Genomic DNA, 25,149 nt, shown 5'->3' on the forward strand with positions numbered 1-25,149 from the left:
CGTGGCGACGCTAGACGCCAAAAAGCGTGCCCCCCTTCATCTGATTGGTCCATATTTGATAGTTCTCCAAAAGTCAACAAATTTTGCATGCAAGCCAGGCTTGGGGATAAATTTGATATTTCATGGTTTGCATTAATGGGCGTGGCCTAACGGCTCAACAGCGCCCCCTAGAATACTTTTCTCTGCCATAACTTTTGAATGGTTTGACATAAAGAGTCGTGGGTGGTGTCATGGGACTCGGTATTGAGTCCTTAACCATAATTGGTGCAAATTAGCCCCGCCCCTTCTTCGGATTGGTTGTCCCGATTTTCTGCTATAACTTTTGAATGGTTTGACATAGAGAGTCGTGGGTGGTATCATCAGATTCTGTATTGAGTCCTTGAGCTTCTTTAGCCTGAATTAGCCCCGCCCCTTCTTCTGATTGGTTGTCCCTTTTTTCTGCTATATCTTTTGAATGGTTTGACATCGAGTCGTGGGTGGTGTCATTTCTGATATGCTTATGGGGGGCGGTGGCCGTGAGTGCGAGGGCCCGTTCATCGCTGCTTGCAGCTTTAATTAATTATTGAAGCTTAACCAGCGAGTTTCAGGAGCAGGACCACGCCTCAACCACGCCTCTTCCGGCACCACGCCTCTTCCGGCATACCTTCAAATACTAACCTAACCCTCAGTTCCTCTTCGCTCTCGTTCTCTGCACGCTCGCTCTCGTTCTCTCGCACGTCAACGCTACTACACACTCTCGTATCTCGAAAACAGTTACTCACCCATTCAGGCATGGATCTCGTGTTGCTACCGCCATCGGACGATGATCTGCTTGTAGGGGATCACCAGCAAAACACCAGCGGATCAAGATTCGGAGGAGGAAAACTTTCAGCCGTCGCCGTGCCTGAAGCGCCGCTCTCCCGGGCCCGACGGTCGCCCGGGGGGCCGGCAAGCCGGTCGAGCTCCGTCTCCTCAGTGGTCCGCGTCCCGCCCGGTTCATCTCTCCTGAGCTTCCGGGATTGCTGCGGCTCGCCCGGGACATCGCCGTCGTAGCCCTGCGGGGCTGGCCCGAGCCCCTCGCCGTCGACCCGACAGTGCAGGTTGCGCAATCCGCCAGCGGTCCCGGCGTCGCCACGCTCCGGCGGGGGGCCTCGACGGACTGTCGCCACCCTCCAGAGGGCACTGGGTGGCGGAGGAGTCCCTTTTCACCGCACGGAAACTTCTCAATCATCTCATGTCAGCCCGCCATGGCCACCGCTCCACCGGCGCTGGTTTCTCTTCCGGATGACGTCATCACGCAGACTTCGACGGCGCGCCATGACGTCGACGCCCCCATTAAAGGGCCAGTCCGACCCAGCCCCCGTGTCTCGCACTCAGAAGGCACGCCGATTTTTTCCAGTGGCCAGCCGCGGTACTGCAACAAAAAATCCCATGGGGCCCAGAAAGCTTTTTCCCATAGACCGCAATAGTAAAAGAGAAGCCTCTAAAACTAAAAGGTTTTAGAAGCCTCTAAAACCTAGATCCGGCCGGGGTTTCTCGCACCGGGATGCCAGCGCCCCCCCCAGCCCACCTCCAGCAATTACAGCAGCAAGATCCGGCCGGGGTTCTGGCACCGGGTTGCCAGTGCCCTCCTCAGCCCACCTCCAGCACCTACGACAGCTAACTTCGGCCGGGGTTACTAGCACCGGGATGCTAGCACCCCCCGCTATGGTCTTTCAGCAGCCTCAACCGCCAGCGGTAGAAGGGGCTCTTGGCACTGGATTGCCAGGATCCTCTGCTTCCCAGCTCCGTCGGCCCCAGCGGGTTACCTCAGTTGGAGCCACCGGCATCGGGATGTCGGTACCCCGGCATCCCTCCCACCGCATTTCAACCCAGTTTCATTCCTCAACCCGTTCCAGCCCCGCAGGCAACTACTCATTTCACCCTGTCCACAGCTAATCCCGCCATCGGTCATCCCAACGATTTCGCTTCCCGCCCTTCTCCAGTTCCGGCCAACCTGCGCAAACAAACCTACAACAGCTAACTTCGGCCGGGGTAACTAGCACCGGGATGCTGGCACCCCCCTCAGCCCACCCCCAGCGCCTACAACGGCTAAAACTTAAGCCAGGGTTGCCAGCACCGGGAAGCTAGCACCCCCCGCTATGCTCATTCAGCACCTCAACCGCCAGCGGTAGAAGGGGATCTCGGCACAGGATTGCCGGGGTCCTCTGCCTCCCAGCTCCGTCGTCCCCAGCGGGTGCCTCGGTTGGAGCCGCCGGCATCGGGGTGTTGGTGCCCGGCCTCCCTCCCAACGCATTTCGGCCCGGTTTTCTTCCTCGACCCGTTCCGGCCCCGCGGGCAGGTGCTCGTTTCACCCTGTCCGCGGCTGGTCCCGCCGCCCATCGTCCCAGCGCTTTCGCTCCACGCCTTTCTCCAGTCCCGGCCAACCTGCGCAAGCAAATCGTGGAGGGGGGCTGTGCTGGTCTCGCGCTCCTCCTCGCGCCTTCCCTCCACCTACCACCCGCAGACTGACATCTCGAAGACCATGAAGGGTGCCTCCACTCGAAAGAAAAGTCATCCACCCGTTCAAAAGAGCTCACACCGACCAAGTTTGCTTTCTCTCTTTTCAGAGATGTTGCGTGTTCCGTCTTTCCTTCACATCGCCGGGGGCTGAACGGCTACTTGTCCAGCGTCCTCGGTCTGGCCCTCCGCTTCGGAGGCAGCGGCTTTTTATCAGTGCCGCATCCGCTTCGCTTCCGGGGCTGCAGCTCGCCTTCATCTGTTCGGCGAGGCTGCGTGCTGGGGCGCACTGGACACAGAGTTGTGTTGCCGCGTCTTTCGCCGCCGCGCGGCCCTGCCGCGCTCTTCGTGCGGTGCCCCGTCGCGCCCAGCTTCGTCCTGCTCCGTTCCTGCCCGCGCTGGGCCTCATTCCACCCGAGCGGGATTTTCGGCTTTCTCCCGGTTGTCGTCGGCAGCGCCCTCGCTCCGGTGTGCACATCATCCGCCCCGTCTGTTGGCATTCCAATAACCAAGGGCATTGATGCTAAAGGCAGGCCCATCATGCATCAAGGAGGCCGCTCCATCCGTAATAAGAGCAGAGCAGCCCCTAACTTTTCGACACCTTATCAGAGGCCCTCTGCTGGATCCTCTTCAACAACCACGGCATTCCTTCCTCGTCCATCTCTTGAATGATTTCCTCATCGTTACCCCTCTCTCATCGCCACCCGCTTCCGGCCTGGTCACCCTGACTTCCGTTTTCTCCGAACTTGGGGTTCCATTTTCCGCTGAGAAAACGGAGGGCCCCTCCACTTCCCTCGAATTCCTCGGTATCCCTCTCGATACGGATCTGTTTCAGGCTTCTCTTCCAGCCGAAAAGCTCAACCGAATCAGTCTTCTCATTTCCAATTTCCTCTTAGCCCCAGGCCGCACCAAACGGGATCACTTTCTCGTATGATGACCAACTGGATCACCCCCACGGCATCAATCTATACACCGATGCTGCTCCTTCCATCGGTTTTGGGGGCTTTTACGATGGCAGATGGTTCGCAGCAGGATGGCCCTCAGAGAGTGCAAACGAATACCACAACGCATCGACCGAAACCATAGATCATCATCGTCATTGCCATCGTCATCGTCATCGCCATCGTCATCGTCATCGTCATCGTCATCTTCATCCCCATCGCCATCGTCATCGCCATCGTCATCGCCATCATCATCATCATCATCATCGCCATCGCCATCATCATCGTCATCGTCATCGTCATCATCATCCCCATCGCCATCGCCATCGTCATCGCCATCATCATCGGCATCGTCATCGCCATCGCCATCATCATCGGCATCGTCATCGCCATCGCCATCATCATCGCCATCGTCATCGCCATCTTCATCGCCATCGTCATCGTCATCGCCATCGTCATCGTCATCGTCATCGCCATCGTCACCGACATCATCATCGCCATCATCATCGGCATCATCATCGCCATCGCCATCATCATCGCCATCGTCATCGCCATATTCATCGCCATCGTCATCGCCATCGTCATCGTCATCGTCTTCGCCATCGTCATCGCCATCGTCATCGCCATCGTCATTGTCATTGTCATCGCCATCGTCATCGCCATCGTCATCGCCATCGTCATCGCCATCGTCATCGCCATCATTCTCGCCATCGTCATCGCCATCGTCATCGCCATCATTACCGCCATCATCATCGCCATCATCATCGCCATCTTCATCGTCATCGTCATCGCCATCGCCATCGCCATCATCATCGCTAAAATAATACCTCCTATTTTGCACTTCAACATCGACAATATTAAATTCAAACGTTATTAAATAATGGTCGGATAAAAGGGAGTTTACAGGTGACACCAACAGATCATCAGTTTCAACACCGTAGGTGAGAACGAGATCCAGAGTATGATTAAAACAGTGCGTCGGTTTGTCCACTTTTTGTGAGATACCCATGGATTCTAGAAGAGAATTGAAAGCTAATTTAAGATTATCGCTTTCAACATCCATATGAATATTAAAGTCACCCACTATGATGAATTTATCTGTACTGATCAATAATCCAGATAGGAAATCTGAAAATTCTGACAGAAACTCTAGATAAGCACGAGCAGATGTATTATAATTGCACTAAGGTTCAGTTTTTGTTTGGAGACTGGAGTTATAAATTGGTGCGACTCCTCCGCCTCGGCCCGTGTTTTATCACTTCTGGGCTCTCATTATGGCAATGAGTTTAGGGGTGTGGCTTTAAGCTACTTTGATAAAAGACAATCTAAAATTTGAAGTCTGCTGTTCACAAGTAGCAGCTGCTGATGTGCACCATGCCTCACAAAAAAAAATTTCTGAACGCATGTGTGTAAGTGTGGTAAGAGATACAAGGTTGTTTAGACGGCCATCAATCTATGTTTGACACTGTAGTGCTGTAGTTACTCCCACGAGGAACAGCTAAAGACTTGAAGACATCACTCAAACTGCAAACATCTCTGTCCATGAATCTATATGTGGTCACCGAGCAGACAGGGTTCTGGTGACGGAACATCATGGAAGAAGATGCTACTCTCCAGAAAAGGTCACTGCTGCATATTCAAAGTTTGCTTGGCAATCCACAGTGCTACTGGACATTGTTTGGGAAAGTAATGAAACAACAGTTGTTTGGTAAGAATACTCCGTGTCTGACACAAAGAAGGAACAACTTATCAACAATAAAACATCCCAACAGTAAAGTACGTTGGCGGAAGCATCATCATGTTGGATTGTTTTGCTGTCTCAACACCTGGACCACTTGCCATTATTGAGGGGAATATGCCGTTTACTAAACTCTTCTCCACGATAATGTCAGGGTGCCTGTCCTCCAGCTGGGGCTTAGTTGAACGTTACGTGATGCAGCAGAGCAATGACCCTAAACATGGCAGTTAATCCAACACAGAATGGCTTCAGTCAAACCAAATCCATCTTCTGGAGTGGTCCAGTCAGAGTCCAGACCTTACAGAGATGCTGTGGAATGATCTCCAGAGAGCCGTTCACACCAGATATCCGACAGATGTGCAGTTCTGGAAAGAGGAATGATCCAGTTGTTCAACTCTGATCCAGAGATACTAAAAAAGGATGAACAGTTCAAGCAAACTCCGTTTTCATGTACTTTTTTACAACAGCACTCTGAATGTTGAGTGGGTCAATAAAGACACGAGAAAGACAATATATGTGTGATATTGGATTAAACATATTGTGTTAGTAAATATTTATGACTAAGGTAAAGATCAACTTATATTTTATGACTAATTAATGCAGAATTGGTTAATACCAAAGAAAACACACTTTTTCTTGCTGCTGTTTGATGTGAGAGAAACTGACCTTCTTCCTCTCAGTCTAAAGGGAAATATGAAGTTGCAGCAGGAGTATTCAAGTCTCCTGATGAGTTAGTGGACATGTACAAAACCCTCATCAGCAGCTATCCAGCAGTGGTGGCTTTAATCGATCCATTCAGGAGGGAGGTAAGTTCATGATAACATTTGTGTTGTGATATCTGTAGTCTTACCTGAACTCTGCCACCTGAAAACACACTTGGAACAATTGGTTAGGGGCAGGCCTCCATGGGGCCCTAAGCAGAATTTGATTTTGGGGGCCTCTATTACTGCCGATAATACTGATTATTGATCATTCACACACCCACTAAAAACGTATTTCATGTTCTTCCCTGTCGTTACAAATACACATAGCTCATTTGCTACTATAGGCTGCATGTGCAGGCTATGGAGGGACTTTCCTAACTTGAGGAAACTTTTCACAATTTCCTTGACAGCAAACGTTACACTAAGACATGACACAGTAGTCAATATGCCAGCAGTAGTCTGTAAACATAATATTGTTTATGTAATAATATTAATTGTGTTTTTGTACAATAACATACCTTTGATAAGAATCATCACTCAAAAAAAAAAAAACATTTTATTTTATTTATTTATTTTTTTTTGCCAGTGCGGAAGTGCCTTCCGAAAGTATTTGCCCCCCTTGAACTTTGTGACCTTTTGCCACATTTCAGGCTTCAAACATAAAGATATAAAACTGTAATTTTTTGTGAAGAATCAACAACAAGTGGGACACAATCATGAAGTGGAACGAAATGTATTGGATATTTCAAACTTTTTTAACAAATAAAAAACTGAAAAAGTGGCCGTGCAAAATGATTCAGCCCCTTTACTTTCAGTGCAGCAAACTCTGTCCAGAAGTTCAGTGAGGATCTCTGAATGATCCAGTGTTGACCTAAATGACTAATGATGATAAATGGAATCCACCTGTGTGTAAACACGTCTCCGTCTAAATGCACCTGCACTGTGATCGTCTCAGAGGTCCGTTTAAAGTGCAGAGAGCATCATGAAGAACAAGGAACACACCAGGCAGGTCCCAGATACTGTTGTAGAGAAGTTTAAAGCTGGATTTGGATACAAAATATTTCCCAAGCTTTAAACATCCCAAGGAGCACTTTGCAAGCGATAATATTGAAATGGAAAGAGTATCAGACCACTGCAAATCTACCAAGACCTGGCTGTCCCTCTACACTTTCAGCTCATACAAGGAGAAGACTGATCAGAGATGCAGCCAAGAGGCCCATGATCACTCTGGATGAACTGCAGAGGTCAGAGGTCATGATCACTCTGGATGAACTGCAGAGGTCAGGGGTCATGATCACTCTGGATGAACTGCAGAGGTCAGAGGTCAGAGGTCACCTACAGCTGAGGTGGGAGACTCTGTCCATACGACATCAATCAGTCGTATACTGCACAATTCTGGCCTTTATGGAAGAGTTGCAAGAAGAAAGCCATTTCTTAAAGATATCCATATAAAGTGTTAAAGTTTGCCACAAGCCACCTGGGAGACACACCAAACATGTGGAAGAAGCTGCTCTGGTCAGATGAGACCAAAATCAAACTTTTTGGCAACAATGCAAGACATTATGTTTGGCGTAAAAGCAACACAGCTCATCGCCCTCAACACACCATCCCCACTGTCAAACATGGTGGTGGCAGCATCATGGTTTGGGCCTGCTTTTCTTCAGCAGGGACAGGGAAGATGGTTAAAATTGATGGGAAGATGGATGGAGCCAAATACAGGACCATTCTGGAAGAAAACCTGATGGAGTCTGCAAAAGACCTGAGACTGGGACGGAGATTTGTCTTCCAACAAGACAATGATCCAAAACATAAAGCAAAATCTACAATGGAATGGTTCACAAAAAAACATATCCAGGTGTTAGAATGGCCAAGTCAAAGTCCAGACCTGAATCCAATAGAGAATTTGTGGAAAGAACTGAAAACTGCTGTTCACAAACGCTCTCCATCCAACCTCACTGAGCTCCAACTGTTCTGCAAGGAGGAATGGGCAAAAATGTCAGTCTCTCGATGTGCAAAACTGATAGAGACAAACCCCAAGTGACTTACAGCTGTAATAGCAGCAAAAGGTGGCGCTACAAAGTATTAACTTAAGGGGGATGAATAATTTTGCACGCCCAATTTTTCAGTTTTTTATTTGTTAAAAAAGTTTGAAATATCCAATAAATTTCATTCCACTTCATGATTGTGTCCCACTTGTTGTTGATTCTTCACAATAAATTACAGTTTTATATCTTTATGTTTGAAGCCTGAAATGTGGCAAAAGGTCACAAAGTTCAAGGGGGGCAAATACTTTCGCAAGGCACTGTACATTTTCCCCTGAAGCCGAGGTGTGGCGGCTGCCCCTGATCTAAATGACAATGAAATTTCATTCAATACCATTCCACCACTGTTTTCATCTGTAATACTATAAGACAGTGTGCTTAAATGTTAAATGAATACTGCATTCAAACTTACACATTGACTGCAGCAACTTTCTCCCACGCCAATTCTCTCCTCGTGTTTCGTGTTTTTTTTCTGAAATATGCTCTCATACTCGCCATATGCACGTATTAACACTTCTAACTCCAGTGGCGTGAAGTATGTGGATCTTCAGATGCAAACAAATGTTTCCTCAAAGGGATTTTGTAAATTGAAATGTTAAATAAAGTTAAAAAAAAAGAAAAAACAAAAAGTATGTCGCTCTTTTGTTGTCGCCGGTTGCCATGGTGAATCCTTGTATTAGGGCTCTACTGATGATGGCTTTTCATTTCCCTCACGCACGCGCTTAGCTCGAGCTTAACAAACTCAGAGCTGATTGAACTAACTCATATCAGCTGTTCTGGAACCGAAAACTCCCACTTTCCTATCTCAGGTTAAGTCAACTCGCAGTTCAGGTTTAAACTCGGAATTTGTTGAACCTGCTTCCTGGAATACCCCTCTGGACATCTTACAAAGCTAAACTATTTTAGATTAATTACTTTCAGCGTTCGAAAGAACCTGAAAACCCCAACCGTTGTTTCTGATTTGGTTGGTTGTTAGGGCCTCAGCACTGACAGTGCGAAAGCCCTATTATATCTGTAGGAATTTTTATTCTCGTTTTTGTTTTTGTTTTTATCCTTGTTTTTCTTCCGACGAAATGAGGGCTTTTTTTCCCCCTAAACGTGCCCCAAAAGTCACCAAATTTTGCACCAAGCCAGGCCTGGCGCAAAATTTGATATTTAATGGTTTGCATTAATGGGCGTGGCCTAACGGCTCAACAGCGCCCCCTAGAAAACTTTGTGCCTCAAGCCCCACAATACGGTTTAACGTACATGCACGAAAAATCGGTACACACCTGTATCATGTCGCAACTTAAAGAAAAGTCTCTTGGCGCCATGGCCCAAACCGAACAGGAAGTCGGCCATTTTGAATTAATAGTGTCATTTTTGCGCAATTTATGCCATTCCTTCGGCAATTAATACGGCCCGAACCGTAACGTGCACCCAGGTGTGTTATACATCAAAATGTGTGTCTCCATCCTGCGACTACGCGCATTACTTTTCTCAGTCAAAAGCGTCACTACGATACGCTACGATAGGGCCAAAAAGCCAAAAAGCGCGCCCACCCTTCATCTGATTGGTCCATATTTGATAGTTCCTACTTTCTGCCATAACTTTTGAATGGTTTGATATAAAGAGTCGTGGGTGGTGTCATCGGACTCGGTTTTGAGTCCTTGAACATAATTGGTGCAAATTAGCCCCGCCCCTTCTTCTGATTGGTCGATATCTGATAGTCCCTATTTTCTGCTATAACTTTTGAATGGTTTGACATAAAGAGTCGTGGGTGGTGTCATCTGACTCGGTTTTGAGTACTTAACCTTCATTGGCATGAATTAGCCCCGTCCCTTTTTCTGATTGGTCGATATTTGATAGTTCCTACATTCTGCCATAACTTTTGAATGGTTTGATATAGAGAGTCGTGGGTGGTTTCATCCTCTAAATGTCCAGGCCTGAAGAATCTACATGCAAGTCATACAAGCTTCCACTGCAGCCTGAATGTGCACAAGGGTGCGCGGGCCCGTTCATCGCGGCTTGCAGCTTTAATTTTTCTTGTGCCCACTTTTTATTTATGCTTGGACTGATAAAATTTTGCTTGTGCTCATTCATATCTACAAAGATGAGTACCTCCTATTTCCATTCCTGTCTGTGTGTCCTGTCGGTGTGGGTCTGTGTGAGACCTTGAAGGGAGCCCAAATATGGCTTCAGTAAGTTATGCGCGTAGGTGTGTTTAATATGAGGTTGTATTTGCCTAAAAGTAAGTAAAACAGATGACTGTAGATGAATGTGTGTACAAGAGTTACACTGACTTGTGCGTGATGTTTCTGGGCTTTGCTGTAAGGACCCGGACCAGTGGAGGAAGTTCAGTGATGCAGCGGGTGACTCGTGTTTACTGCTCTCTGACATCACATACAAGCCGCATGCCCCGCCTCCCCCGGGGGTCAGAGGTCACATCTTAAAGCACATCAATGAAACAACAGTCAGCGATGTACTGCGTGTCACATCAGAGAACTCAGGTAATCATCCACCATCACTGTCTGAATACTCTCTGAGAGGAGCAATGCGTAACGGTCTTGTCTGAGCTTGTATTTGCTTAGAGCTCCATTACAATCATATTGTAGATTTGTCATTTTTATTATGTTTTTTAAAAATAAAAACATAGAATTAAAACATGACAGTTTTGCATGTAAGTTACACTACATTCGCTGCAAAATTCTTTGGTGGATTGTGATTATTACTGAGCGTGTGTGTGTGTGTGTGTGTGTGTGTGTTGCAGGGTCAGTGTTGATGGGAACAACATCCAATGGGTCCTGTGGTGATGATTCTTTGTCAGATATAGTAAGTTCTATACCCTCGTTCTGGATCAGACCGGTTTTACAGAACTCCACTCTATATATCTGTTTAAGGCTGCTAGACATTTTGAACCAAAGTTACCCCGAAGTTATAACCCCCACAGAGACGGTGAGGGGAGTGGCCTCGTTTGAAGCTCGTTGCAGCTGATTATTTGTCCCATAGATTATTCATCCTCAAATATGTAGTGTCAATAATCTGATTTTACTGCTCCCAATGAATCCAAAGCCTTCTCAATTCTTGTCTCCAACTGAATATTCCAGATGTCAGTGAGACAGAGCACAAGCCATAATGCCCCCAACTGGATGCTGCGTTTTCTTAAAGGGAAAGTTCGGTTTTTTACAACCTGGACCTTATTTCTGGCATTTTTTATGGTCGTATACTCACCCAGGCAAGTTTGGTGTCATTTGGAGTCCTTCGGAAGATATTAGGGGGTTTTTTGCGAGCCGCTTCTCCATATAACGGTAGTGAACGGGGCACAGCGGGACACAGACGATGCAGCGTCTAAATAACACATGATTGCCGCGAAACTCTTCATTTCTTTTATGAATCACTAGATCTGCTTCCAGGACCTGTTGTCTACATCCGGGGCTGTGTGTGTAACAAATAAATCAGTTTGTAAACAAGACCTCTGAACTCATGACGTCATCTCTGTGCGCGCATCCACGACACAGCTCTGTGTACAGCTGGAGTTCTACTGTTAGTTTACTGTTAGTTATTTGAAACATGTCTGAATATTTGTCAAATTCTGAGGTTGTGGACGACGACTTTGAATATGATGGACGTCCTTACCGTTTTGAGCCGGAGTATACGGCTGAAGAGCTCACTGAACGGAGGACAGAGTGCGCGCACAGAGATGACGGCCTACGGCGTAGGGTACGCCTCGATTTAACGCAGAACCGTGGACACGCTTTGCTACGCAGCTGCTGCTCTTCTCCCCTGAGCGACGCTTTGTTCCCTCCCCTCCTACACGTCATTCAAGCAGCCAATCAGCACAGAGCCTCATTATCATAGCCCCCCCTCCCCTCAGAATAAAGCACAGAAAAAGGCTTTAGAAGCGGTAAAACTAGAGACATGGCCCACAGGCTGAATTTCTGATTTATGTAGAAAAAACAACCTTTAGATTGTTTTTAAGACATTCAAGGCCTGTTTAAAATATACATTAAATGTCATAATATGTCCCCTTTAATGTCCATGGACCACTGGTTCTTGTTAACTGTACCAAATATTAATGTCCATGGACCAGTGGTTCTTGGTAACTGTACCAAATATTAATGTCCATGGACCACTGGTTCTTGGGGTAACTGTACCAAATATTAATGTCCATGGACCACTGGTTCTTGGTAACTGTACCAAATATTAATGTCATGGACCACTGGTTCTTGGTAACTGTACCAAATATTAATGTCCATGGACCAGTGGTTCTTGGTAACTGTACCAAATATTAATGTCCATGGACCACTGGTTCTTGGTAACTGTACCAAATATTAATGTCCATGGACCACTGGTTCTTGGTAACTGTACCAAATATTAATGTCATGGACCACTGGTTCTTGGTAACTGTACCAAATATTAATGTCCATGGACCACTGGTTCTTGGGGTAACTGTACCAAATATTAATGTCCATGGACCACTGGTTCTTGGTAACTGTACCAAATATTAATGTCCATGGACCACTGGTTCTTGGTAACTGTACCAAATATTAATGTCCATGGACCACTGGTTCTTGGTAACTGTACCAAATATTAATGTCCATGGACCACTGGTTCTTGGGGTAACTGTACGGGTCACTGTCAAGTCCAACTGCCTTTAATTTAAGCTGATAATCAGCTGTTATCCCGTCTTCTCCACTAATTGCAGCTGTTTTAACCACTCAGTGCAGTAAGGGGGCTGGTCCAGTGGGGAAGTGACGTCAATGCATAACCTCTATATGAAGATACTGGTTTTGTATCGTGGTCTGCTACATAAAATCCCCTTTGTGTCACTCCAGGGAGGCTCAGCCCACGCTGCAGAGGCATAACGGTGCAACTGCAGTGGCTCTGTGTGCATAGAAACACTAATCAGTTGCTAAAGCTTTTCAAAATCAAATCACATGTGAACTGCCGGCACCAAAAGGTTTACTTTTACCACCTGGTCACTGACTATGTTTACATGCAGTCAAAATTGGGGTTATTGCTAATATTCCGGTTACTGAAACATTGGGAATATTCCGTTTACATGGTAATTAATCATTCAGGATATCTGGATCAAACCAGCGACGCACGGAGAACGTCATGACGCAATTCCCGTCATTTCCGCTTCTTCTTCCTGTATCCAAATTCAAAACAAATGCTGCTTCGCGCAACTTTTCTCTCTCCTTCTTGTAAATCTTCTATCCCGGTACTTTCTACCGTCTACAAATGCAGAAATGTTCATATCCTTCATTACATTTATGAAGTGATTAGTCTCCTCCTGGTCTTGGTTTCTCCGTGTTTATAAGAACTTCCTGGACTCAAAACACCAGGATTCCTTGTGAACAGAACATGTGCAGAAAACTAATTCCTGTTCCGTTTGATGGGGATATTCTGTTTGGTGTTTACATGACCCAATATTCAGGTTTTAAAAGGAGTAACCCAGGGCTCATATTGGGGTTTTTAAAAACCTGAATATGAGCAAATTCGGGTTATTCAAAGGGGTTATTGGTGTTTACATGGCCGTGCAAATTCGGGTTATTGCCAATATTGGGGTTTTAAAAGGGTTATTGATGCATGGAAACACAGTCACTATAGTCCAGTCCCCAGTCTGACCAGTCTGACCACTTTTCCTTCCCCAGTGTCGACAAAAGCAGAACTGGTTCAGGACCAGTTGCTGGTCCAGAGAGACTGGGACGGCCTCTGTGGAGGAAGGACTTGTTCCTCACGGCTGTTTTCCTCCCCTCAGGTTGTGGGTCTGGGCCTGGACTATGTCAAACTGGGAGGTCTGAGCGGCGCTGAGAGGATGACTAAATACAACCGCCTGATTTCTATAGAAGAAGAACTGGCCCAACAGGGAATCCTAGGTAGGCTTTTTCAAATTCCCCCTCTCTTGTCTCTTTTTTTTATTGGAACAGAAAAAGAGACGCTAGTCAAAGGCAGCGAGAGCGAGCTAGTCCTATCGGTGCTTGAGAACACACGTCTCTCTCTCTCCGTCAGAGCTGCATGTGAAAGGAATCATACAAATGTGGATTTGTCTGTGTGAGTGGAAGAATGAAAACCCCCTACCTTGAATCTGTTAATTGGCAGCCTAATTACACACAAGGACAAACGCTTTCCCATCCATCCTTCTGTGAAAGGCGGGCAGGGACACCAGAGGGTTAATGAGAGATGAGCACACGTCTGTGTAATCACCTGCCATCAGCCGCATTCATTCTGCATGTTTATCACTGTTTACTTTGTGTTGATACGTCATTTTTAATGTGTTTTTTCATTGCAGCACAAAGTCAAGTTAATGAGTTGTGTTTGGTTTGGTTTTGTTATTTTGTCCCGTCTGCAGTCTGTAAGGAGAAACGTGCCCCTCCACTGTTCCCTGGAGACCCGGCGGAGGAGTCCACCACAACACCCGACACCGCCGGAGGAAACTCAGCTCCCGTTTAGACAAACCTGCAAATGTCTGGCACACGTTTACTCCGTTTTTACATTGAATTTCTGCTATTTTCACTTGTTATCAGTTGTCAACATCACTTGAGACAGTTACGTGTGAGCTGCGTTAATCTAAGGCTACTGCCGTTACACTGTAAGCTACTTGAAAAATGGAGAAAAAAAAAAGATTTGAGGTGGTTCAGAGAGGCTAAGTGGCCAAACGTGACCCTCAGGAAACATCTTGTTGCCACTTTACATTTATAAAACCTTACATTTACAAGGTGCATTCTCAGAGAAACACGGGGCTACTGTGTTCCTGAGGTCAAAATCAATCAACTCCACAAAAATTCTCCAAACACAGCGGCACTTATGAAGCTTTCATACGGCATTCAGAGCTGCAAAAACAACAAAGGACATCCAGAAATGGAGGTCAGTGCTGCACGTGACCGCAGCTCTCACCACACGGGTCTGCTACAGGTTCCAACATGTTTTATTGTCGAGGTATGAAAGCACGTTTTCAAATGGATACATTTTTAAAATGTAAGTCTCATAGTATCCTGCTGAAGGTGAGGTCCCTTATGTAGATCAACTGTCTGACTCCTGAAACAAAGCAAGCTCTCTTCTGGACTCTTCTCAGAGATTGCAAGTATTCATTTTTTAATTGTATGCACATATCATTGAAAGCATTAAAAAAAAAAAAAAAAAAAAAAAAAGGAAATCCAAAGATTGAGCCATAAAAGGTTTAGCAGGACAAAGTATTAATCTGACAGCTAATCGTCAGTAGTTTCTAACAGATCTTTAACGTTACATTTGTAAATTGATGGATGAATATGAGGGAATTTAAACAGCTCTTAAGTCATCCCGCTCATTTGGCTGGTGGAAGCTGTGCAGAAACTGAGCCATTCAGTTTTCTGCACAATCACACCAAGCCGGGGGCCGTCGGTCTAAAAAAACCTGCCCGTCTTTACAGGATCTGCTGAGACAAGACCTGTTCAGAAGTTGGAGACCCCGTCGCGGCTCCTCGGTTTGGGAGGGAACTGACTCTGCAGCCAGCAAAGCCACAAATACACTCTTAAAAATATCAGTTGCAACGGGGTTAAGGGCCGGGGCCTTTTTTTAAAGGGACCAGTTAAGGTTTTTTCCCTTGTTTTTCGGTCAATTCATAAGGATGGAGCCTTTTTGAACATTTTCACCAAACCTTTTTGGAACGTAGGTTGCTGATCTGTGATGATATTGGTCACGTTGCTGGTTCAACAGCAGAACGACCAAACCAGGCCTGCTTGTCCTCTGAAATGGAATAAGTACCAAGTACGCCAGCTCCAACTGGTCAGTCTTGGTCCTGAAAACCAGTCAGGGTTCCTTGTGTTGCTTCTTCATGTGGATTTTGAAATATAAATGGGTCTTCAGCAGTACTCCTAAAGGTAGAAATATGGGAGGCTCCTTTAACAATCTTTTTGTTCCGGGATGTGCAGAGCCCTGATCTCTGGCACTCCAGCAGGAATCAGAAGCAGCTCTGCTACAGCTGCAAACCAACAAGCACGTGTGGCTGCAGTCTACCCTTACATCTGTCCAGGAAGGAGGAAGTGGAGAACTGCTAAGCTTTGTGTTGCAGATCAACCTAAAAACAAAAAACAAATAAAAAATAGTACTTCGGATTACATTTAGACCTCAATGAAAAATATTTTCCTAAACAGGCTTATAGTGGATGATTTAGAGACAACTGTCCTTAAAGTTAAGGGACTGTGGAACTGCCTCCTACCAAACTTCCAAACGTATTCACTTCCGCTTAACTGAATTAATCACAAATGTGCCTGAAATGATCCCCGGTGAAGTATTCAAATATTTCCCTGTATGCTTAATCCCATAGATATGCTCTTGTTGAAAAACTGTGTTTCATAGTCAAAGTTGAAGAACTCTAGCACCAAGTTTAAATTGTCCGGATTTGATATCAAATTGTGTATAAATAAACAGCCTTAATTCTTCTGTGACCAATAGGAAATAATTATTTCAGGTTGTTTGTTAACTGAAAGGCTACAGTCAACAACTTCTTTCATTACAAATATATTTCAATAACTGTTTTTTGAGAAATCCCTTGTTGACGGTACAAAGAAACTGTGGAAAGCCAACATACGAACGGCAGTCTTTGCTCGGCCCGTGAAGTTAGCAGAGCAACTTTTCCTGACTGTTTGAGCACGAATGGCACCACTTCTCTAACTTCTAGAAAGCTGCACACTTTCTGCGTTTTGGGGGGACTAGTGGGAAACAAATAAGATGGTTGTTACCCAGGAGCCCTGGCATTGGTAGTGTACAGACGTTTCATTTCTGGGGGAACAACAATTTGAGCGAGCTCATTATTTAAACACGTTATTTAAATGGTAGATGACCAACGGTGAAAAGCAGCTTCTTCCCTTTCAAAACTTCACATGTCCTTTAACGTCAACCAACTAAATGACACGAAAAATGCGGTGTGATTGTTACTTCTTCCAGTTGCGTTCTGTTTTCCTTCTCGACGCCTCTTCTTGTGTTGCTGTAAATGTCAGCGAGAGAAGACAACCTCTAATCAATAAAACGTGCACAGACAAACTGAGGTTGGACACAAAGCAGCCTGAGCCCAGACCCCCCAACAGGCAATTACTGTGTTTGGGGAAAATAAACGAAATGACTAACAAAATAGGTCAAATTAAGTGTTTCCTTGACACACTAAAAGGACCTCCCTAATTGCTGGTCCCTTTGGGGACAAAAATACAAAACAACAGAACATTATATTGTATTTGCCTGCAGACGAGGGACGGAGGAGCGGGAGAGGGGTGAGAGTGGGCAGTGGCTGCGGAACAGACTCCCAGAGAAGAAAAGGACACAGCATGACTCGTGTAATTGTATGTTTTGCCTTGATGGTGATGTGTGTACCATCTGATAATTAAAGTCAGCGAGTTGGCGACTTTAGCTGATCACAAAGGAAGGAATCAGGCTATTCACTGCCGGAGGAGAGGAAGAGGACACTCCTCCTGAGGCGGACACAAACATCAACACAATGGCTTCTTTTCATTTTGCTCCCACTCAAGTAGGCTGACCAAGATACATGGAAAACTTAGTGCTCATCTGATCGTGGTGGGTTTTAGTGTCGGGAAAATACGCCCTCAGACAAAACACAACATTTGTAACTCTTTTTTCAACATGTAATTCCTTACTCGGCAAAAATTACTACAAAAGGAAAAAAATAAGTCATGCGGGCTAGGGGTGGGTAAAAATATAGAAAAATCGATGCATCGCAATTATCCCCGCCCTAATTCAATATGGATTAAGCAAAGCCTCTGAATCGATGCACCTCCTGGCCAGGGGGGGCGCTGTGTGCAACATTTTCTTATGATTGGTGTTTTGTGGACGGTGGCTGCACGCGACCAAACAACAATAAAATAGCGACGATGGCAAGCGGAAAATCTTTCAGATCAGACGTTTGAATTTCCATTTAAAGAAGGAACACGAGAAACGGACAAAAGTTGGGTGGTGTGTAAAGCATAAGATAAGAAACAGTGTAAAAAAAGCAGGTGGAGTGTTGTGAGGTAGACTGGCAGATTGGCAGATATTGCACATCTTATATTATTGCACATCTTATGTTATTGCACATATTATTGTCCACTGTCTACTGAGAGCAGGCCTGGTTATACAGTCTGATGGCAGTGGGGAGGAAGGACCTGCGATGCCTCTCGGTGGTGCATCGTGGGTGACGAAGCCGGTCACTGATGGATCTCCAGCGCTCTGACAGTCTCATGAAGGGGGTGGGAGTCAAAGCCCCTTTCACATAGAGGGCGCAAAGCGCAGAAAAACCGCTGGGGATCACATTCATTTATGTGCTACCGCGGCGCAAGAGCGGACTGCTCTGCCGCTGAGCTCGGCGGCGCGCGAGAGGGCGGCGCGCGAGAGGGCACCTGCCGCGGCGTTTGCGCCGCGCCTGCCCGCTCGAATTGAACATTTTTTAATATCACCGTTTTAATTTCACTGTGACGACATCTTGGTGCGTCCAATAGAGAAGGGAGAAGAGAGAAAGTTGTGTCCAATAAGAGAGAAGGTGGTGGAGACTCTGCGCCGAGTCTGCGCCGAGTCAGTACTGTAGTATAAAAGTTAAAATAAAAAAAAGCCACATGACAGGTTTGTCGTGTTGCTGCGCCGAACATCAACACGACAAACCTGCGGATCATGTTGACACAGAACTGTCATGTGTGTTTTCTTTTATTTTAACTTTTGTACTACAGTACAAATGCACAAGTGAGCCGTTATGGTGCTGCTAAGTTTAATTGTTCAGTTCATTTCTATGTGAAGTAACATGCCACGTGTTATAGGCATGAAAATAAAAATAATGAAACATTTCCAACAGATATTTGTGTATTTCTACATCTTACTGAATCGATATCGAAGCATTTAAATCAATATCGAATCGAAATCGAATCGAATCGAAACCTAAAGAATCGAAATCGAATCGAATCGTGAGGTTCTTAACAATAACCAGCCCTAATGCGGGCAATATCAAGTACCCCAGTGATGCAGGTGCCTCATCTGGTCGGCCGCCTTGCTTGCACGTGGGGATGAGGTGCTTTTTGCTTAAAGGACGTCTTCGGTTTTCATCAAACACATAAGTGTGAAGGCCAAACAACTCCATGTCCAAGCTCTGGTTTTCTTGTTTTGTATTTCTCTGAGCGCTGCATGGTCTGACGTTGGGGTGGTTTGCTGTGACGTCCCTCTGGGAACACCGACTACCGCCTCCAATCCTCTGCGCTGTGGAACACTCACCTCCACATTGGTTGGAAATGATTTCCTAACTATGTCCAGGCTGCTGTGCAGCTTCGCTGAGCCCAGCATGCCCTGCACACTTTTGGACTCTCTCAGATAAAAGATGAGCATCATGACAGAATCGTGGCTGTGTCTCTAGTTGCTGCCCCAAATCGGTGATGCAAACATCTTCTGATGATGTCACAAATCCCCAGGACATAAATGTGACTCGTTCATTCCAATAAAGAAAATAACATGGACCTGAGTTGTCAGAGACATACATCATTGTGGGACTCGGGCAGTACTCGAGTTTTAAAAAGAAATCAGGGAGGATGGTGGATTTGATCATATGGGGACAGATAATTTGTGCTGATTACAAATAATATAATATATTACAAATAATAGCAGTGACCAAAACACCTGCAGAAATACTGCAGGAATGACATAGCAGCAGTTAAATGCAGCCTTCTGTAAGCTTTAAATATCCACTGGGCTTACATCAAATACATCAAAACACAACAATAAAAAACACTTTTCTGAACTTATCAATATGACTCTGTCCTTCACAGGATAAGTAACATGGATCACTGCAAAAACTCACAATCTTAACAAGAATATTTGTCTTATTTCTGGTTAAAATGTCTCATTTTAGTAAAAAAAATCTCATTACACTTAAAACAAGACTCATCACTGGAAAAAACTCGGGTCCTCCTCAGTCCCACTTATTATTTTAGAATTCTTTTCTGGACACATAAAAGCCTACAATTCCAGAGGCGTAATTATAGTGAAATGTGAGCATTCTTGAAATTGTACCCAAAATTCAGCAGATGCAATGTCAGACACCAATGATCTCATATGACTGAGGAAATCCTGCAATGAGGCCGCAAAAAAAAGTTCCATGTGGTTGTCTTACTATCTCTTCCAGGAGATAAGCATCCCGTCCTCACTGCTTCTTATTGTCTCCATAATCTCTTCACAGAGCAGTTCCAGTTCCTGAGAGGTGCACTGCAGAGACTAAGTTTGTTTTCAAATGAAATTAGTGTGACTTCCTCAGGGATATTTGTTTCACTGGCGAGGCCTAAATGAATCGATGAGCGCCTGAAGGTGGGAAACTCTTTGAAGCGTTGCTGCTGCTGAACCTGCATGGTGGAGAGACGTTCTCTTGTGTTTGAGGAGGGGGTTAGAAATTGCACCTCAGTGCTAAATGAAGCCTAAAGCTTTAATTAACCGGACGACACAATGGGTGATGGACATCAGCGCAGTTCACAGCTCTCACGTTTCACTCCCTGACTCAAGGAAGTGTCTGGGAAATGTGGGCAGGTGGCGGGAAAACAAAACAACGTGACAGAAGCCCACCATTGTGGTTCCATCAGCAGCTTGGTCATTGTGATGTTTCAAAGGGCCCAGGCTGATCCGGTGCTCCACACCTGACTAACACCCACCCCTGAGCAAGGCTTTAAGGGGAAATCCACCCTAAGACACTTGGACACTGTTACAAAACAGTCGGTGGTGACGGGTTTCATTCTCATCTCTGGACTGAAATGCTTGATGACTTTTAGTGTTTCAGAAAAAGGTTTAAAAGATATTTCATTTTTTCTTTTTTCTTTTTTGTCTGCACACATATTAATGGTTAATACCATGCTGGTAAGATATGCTAAGAAAATATGCTAAGGCATATATATGTGCATTTTTAATATAAAATACATATGATATATTTTTTTTAATATGTCACATATATTTATTTTATTTATATATATATATATATATATATATATATATATTAATTCAATTAATGTATATTTATATTAAGGTGTAAGCCATAATCAGCAATATTAAAATAATAAAAGGCTTGCAATATTTCAGTTGATTTGTAATGAATCCAGAATGTATGACATTTTTGTTTTTTTAATTGCATTACAGAAAATAAAGAACTTTATCAAAAAGCTGTTTTAGACCGTACTTGGTAGTATGTGGAAGTGGGAAATGTCAAACTTTAAAGTGTGGCTGTTGAACTGTACAGTCTGGCATTTATTGCTTTTATACTGCGATTGGTGCCAAGTACGGTCTAAAACAGCTTTTTAAACAGAAATGTGTCACTAATATCAGTATTTTCCACTGCCAATCACGTGAATATGGTGTATATACAGTGTTGAATCATACTTCTACTGATAACTTCTGCAACCTACGATTCCTGAAGGCAACAGGACTGAGGAACGTCCCCCGCCTTCTCTGTTCTGCTGTCACTCATGATGCCACGCCCCTCTCAGTTGATGCCACGCCCCCCACGCCAGATCCGGGCCAAAAGTCTGAACCTGAAAAAAAAATTTGAACCTGAAAAAAAAAGATGAAACTGAAAAAAAAAGATTTGAACCTGAAAAAAAGATTTGAACCTGAAATAAAAAGATTTGAAACTGAAAAAAAGATCTGATAATGAAAAAAATAAAATTGAAACTGTAAAAAAGAATTTTCAGGTTCAAATTTTATTTTCAAATTAGCAAAACTTTTGGCCTTGATTTGGCTCCATAAAGAACCCCCAACACAAAAATGGTTTGGCCGCTGATCAAAATTTGATGTTATCATTTAATTCAACCATTAGAATGGTCAAAATGTCCGGTCAGCACAAGTCCGGTGCTCAGAAAAGAAGAGAAAAGAGAAGAAAAGAAGAAGAAAATAGAGGCCTCAGAGATTCTCTACACAAATATTTTAAAAATGGGGTGACGGTGAAGCTGGAATTAATAAAGTCAGCGTAGAGCAAGGTAAGAAACAGCAGCCATCGTTTACCAACCTTGTAACTTAACCTAACTGGCTATCTCTAATGTTAACGTCCATTAGCTTGTATAAAAACCTGAAGAGCAGAGGGAGAGGAGAAAAGGAGAGATCCGTGCGCAGGGGGGCCCATCTTAGATTATTTTGTCCTGGGCCCCGGCAGGACTGTCAGCTGCCCTGGTCAGGCTGGACTATTGAGTAAATTAATTTGGACGCACGCACATACTGACACATCTCCATCTTCATGTGGATATGTCCTTAATATTACTTTTTTTGTCCTCTTTATAGCATACTTTCCCGATTGACCATGAAAATAACACAAGCCACTGACCAAGTTCACTTACGGAGCTATTTTGATCAAGGCTCATCAAAAATCATAGTTTAAGAGAAATAAAATATTGTAGCAAACCACATGGAGCTGCCACTTGCACTGTGGGCAAACACTCAAGGGCCTGCAGATGTTTTAGTTCTGGTCATTTAATTTGTTTTGACTAGTTACTGACTTGTTTTAAAGTCCTGTTTTGTGTTATTTGGCTTCTTGTGTCTGCAGCCTCGTTTCTATTATCATTTTAGTCCAAAGCTTCAGTAATGTTTCACAAGTTTGATAAAACGCAACGATGAAAAAACTGCATTTCCATCAAGCCCTGTTTTCTCCTCTAACAATAATCACTGAAACTAAGAGAAAAACATCTCAAGTAATTAAAAAATAAAATAAATGTAACTAAATTTACAACGGACCTTTGCAACATTATATGGATAACAGGGACAGTGCCTCTCTTTGAGCAGACTGGGCTGGTGGTCTTCCTCTTTAAGAAGGGGGACAGGAGGGTGTGCTTCCACATGTCCTCAGCCTCCCTGGAACGGTATATTCAGGGGTGCTGGAGACGAGGCCCCGTCCCATAGTTGAACCTTGAATTCAATTCAATTTCAATTCAATTTTATTTATATAGCGTCTAGTACAACAAAAGTTGTCTCCAGACGCTTTCTAGAGACCCAGAACATGAACCCCCGAGCAATTATTACATAAACAATGGCAGGTAAAAACTCCCGTAGTGGGAAAAAAACCTTAAGCCAAACAGTGGCAAGAAAAACTCCCCTTTAGGAGGGAAGAAGCCTTGAGCAGGACCAGGCTCATAAGGGGTGACCCTCCTGCCGAAGGCCAGACTGGGGGTCGGGGACGTCAACAGCACACAGCAGGCAGGTGGAAGCAGCAGCGGGATGACCAGGCGCAGGCAGGTGGACGAAAGATGAAGCCTTAGGATCTTGCTCATGAGTGAGGGAAGAATGGAGTAAGAGATTGACAGGTGGATGGATGAGTGGAGCATCCACAGGGATACAGACTCTGCAGCGGTAGCCGAGTTGAAAGGCAAACCTTTCGATTTACCCGTCAATCAACATTCCTACCCCCACCTATGGCCCCGAGCTGTGGGTAGTGGCGAAAAGAACAAGATCAGGGAAACAAGAGGCCAAAATGAGTTTCCTCCGCAGGATGTCTCTTTACAGATAGGGTGAGAAGCTCAGTCCTCTGGGAGGGTCAGAGTCGAGCCGCTGCTTCTGCACATCAAGAGCCAGATGAGGTAGTTTGGCCATCTGGTGAGGATGCCTCCTGGATGCCTCCTTGGTGAGGTTGTCAGGGAAAGTCTCACTGGGGGGAGACCCTGGGGAAGACGGAAACGCTGGGCTTCCCTGCTTAAGCTACTGTCCCCGCAGCAGCATTACTTTGGTTACCTGGTCCTGAGGGTCAAGCAGGTTCTACGACTGGCTCTCTGACTACATGTCCATGTGATGTGGTGGCAGTGGCATTAAAAGAACAATTACAAATAAGTACCTTGAGCTAAAACATCCATCCATCCATCCATCCATCCATCCATCCATCCATCCATCCATCCATCCATCCATCCATCCATCCATCCATCCATCCATCGTCCGCCGCTTATCCGTTCCCGGGTTGCGGGGGCAGCAGCCTCAGCAGGGATGCCCAGACTTCCTTCACGCCAGACACTTCCTCCAGCTCTTCCGAGGGGAGTCGGAGGCGTTCCCAGGCCAGCCGAAAGACATAGTCTCTCCAGTGTGTCCTGGGTCTTCCTCGGGGTCTCCTCCCGGTGGGACATGCCTGGAACACCTCCCTAGGGAGGAGGGACATGCCTGGAACACCTCCCTAGGGAGAAGGGACATGCCTGGAACACCTCCCTAGGGAGGAGGGACATGCCTGGAACACCTCCCTAGGGAGGAGGGACATGCCTGGAACACCTCCCTAGGGAGGCGTCCAGGAGGATCCGGTACAGATGTCCAAGCCACCTCAGCTGACTCCTCTCAATGTGAAGGAGCAGCGGCTCGACTCCGAGCTCCTCCCGGGTGACCGAACTCACCCTATCTCTAAGGGAGCGTCCAGCCCCCCTGCGGAGGAAACTCATCTCTAAGGGAGCGTCCAGCCACCCTGCGGAGGAAACTCATCTCTAAGGGAGCGTCCAGCCACCCTGCGGAGGAAACTCATCTCTAAGGAAGCGTCCAGCCACCCTGCAGAGGAAACTCATCTCTAAGGGAGCGTCCAGCCACCCTGCGGAGGAAACTCATCTCTAAGGGAGTGTCCAGCCACCCTGCAGAGGAAACTCATGTCTAAGGGAGCGTCCAGCCACCCTGCGGAGGAAACTCATCTCGGCCGCTTGTATCCACGATCTTGTCCTTTTGGTCACTACCCAAAGTTCATGACCATAGGTGAGGGTAGGTGCGTAGATTGACCAGTAAATCGAGAGCTTCGCCTTTCGACTCAGCTCCCTCTTCACCACGAAGGTCCGGTACATCGACCGCATAACTGCGGACGCTGCACCGATCCGTCTGTCAATCTCACGCTCCATCGTTCCCTCACTCGTGAACAAGACCCCGAGATACTTGAACTCCTCCATCTGAGGCAGGACTTCTCCACCCACCTGGAGAAGGCATGCCACCCTTTCCCGGTGGAGAACCATGGCCTCGGTTTTGGAGGTGCTGATTCTCATCCCTGCCGCGTCGCACTCGGCCTCAAACCGCCCCAGCACATGCTGAAGGTCCCGGTCCGATGAAGCCAACAGGACAACATCATCCGCAAAAAGCAGAGATGAAACAGAAGAAGAAGCAGATCTAAAACATGTAATAGACAAACCAAAAATTAAAGAGAAAGAAGCTGTGCAAAGCTCCATGGAGCCCCAACTATTTTCAATATTTACTTCCGAAGTGAATTAATTTTTTTTTTTCAAAACGGGCTAGATGAGTTAGAATAGGAACTACTATAGGAGACTGATAAAACGCTGGGCAATGCT

At 45.7% G+C, this 25,149-nt stretch overlaps 1 protein-coding gene across 1 annotated transcript in view; it reads left to right on the forward strand.

Annotated features, from left to right (window-relative positions):
- The window catches only part of eno4 (enolase 4), a 37,290-nt gene extending 22,952 nt beyond the window's left edge, over nucleotides 1-14,338 (forward strand). The window contains exons 9-13 of the mRNA XM_061745177.1: nucleotides 5,838-5,963; nucleotides 10,218-10,392; nucleotides 10,653-10,714; nucleotides 13,647-13,764; nucleotides 14,238-14,338. Coding sequence (XP_061601161.1) covers nucleotides 5,838-5,963; nucleotides 10,218-10,392; nucleotides 10,653-10,714; nucleotides 13,647-13,764; nucleotides 14,238-14,338 — 582 coding nt within the window. The remainder of the gene's footprint in view (nucleotides 1-5,837; nucleotides 5,964-10,217; nucleotides 10,393-10,652; nucleotides 10,715-13,646; nucleotides 13,765-14,237) is intronic.
- Nucleotides 14,339-25,149: the final 10,811 nt, after the last annotated feature.

The sequence above is a fragment of the Cololabis saira genome, chromosome 17 (genome assembly GCF_033807715.1).
Source record: "Cololabis saira isolate AMF1-May2022 chromosome 17, fColSai1.1, whole genome shotgun sequence".
Lineage (NCBI taxonomy): Eukaryota > Metazoa > Chordata > Actinopteri > Beloniformes > Belonidae > Cololabis > Cololabis saira.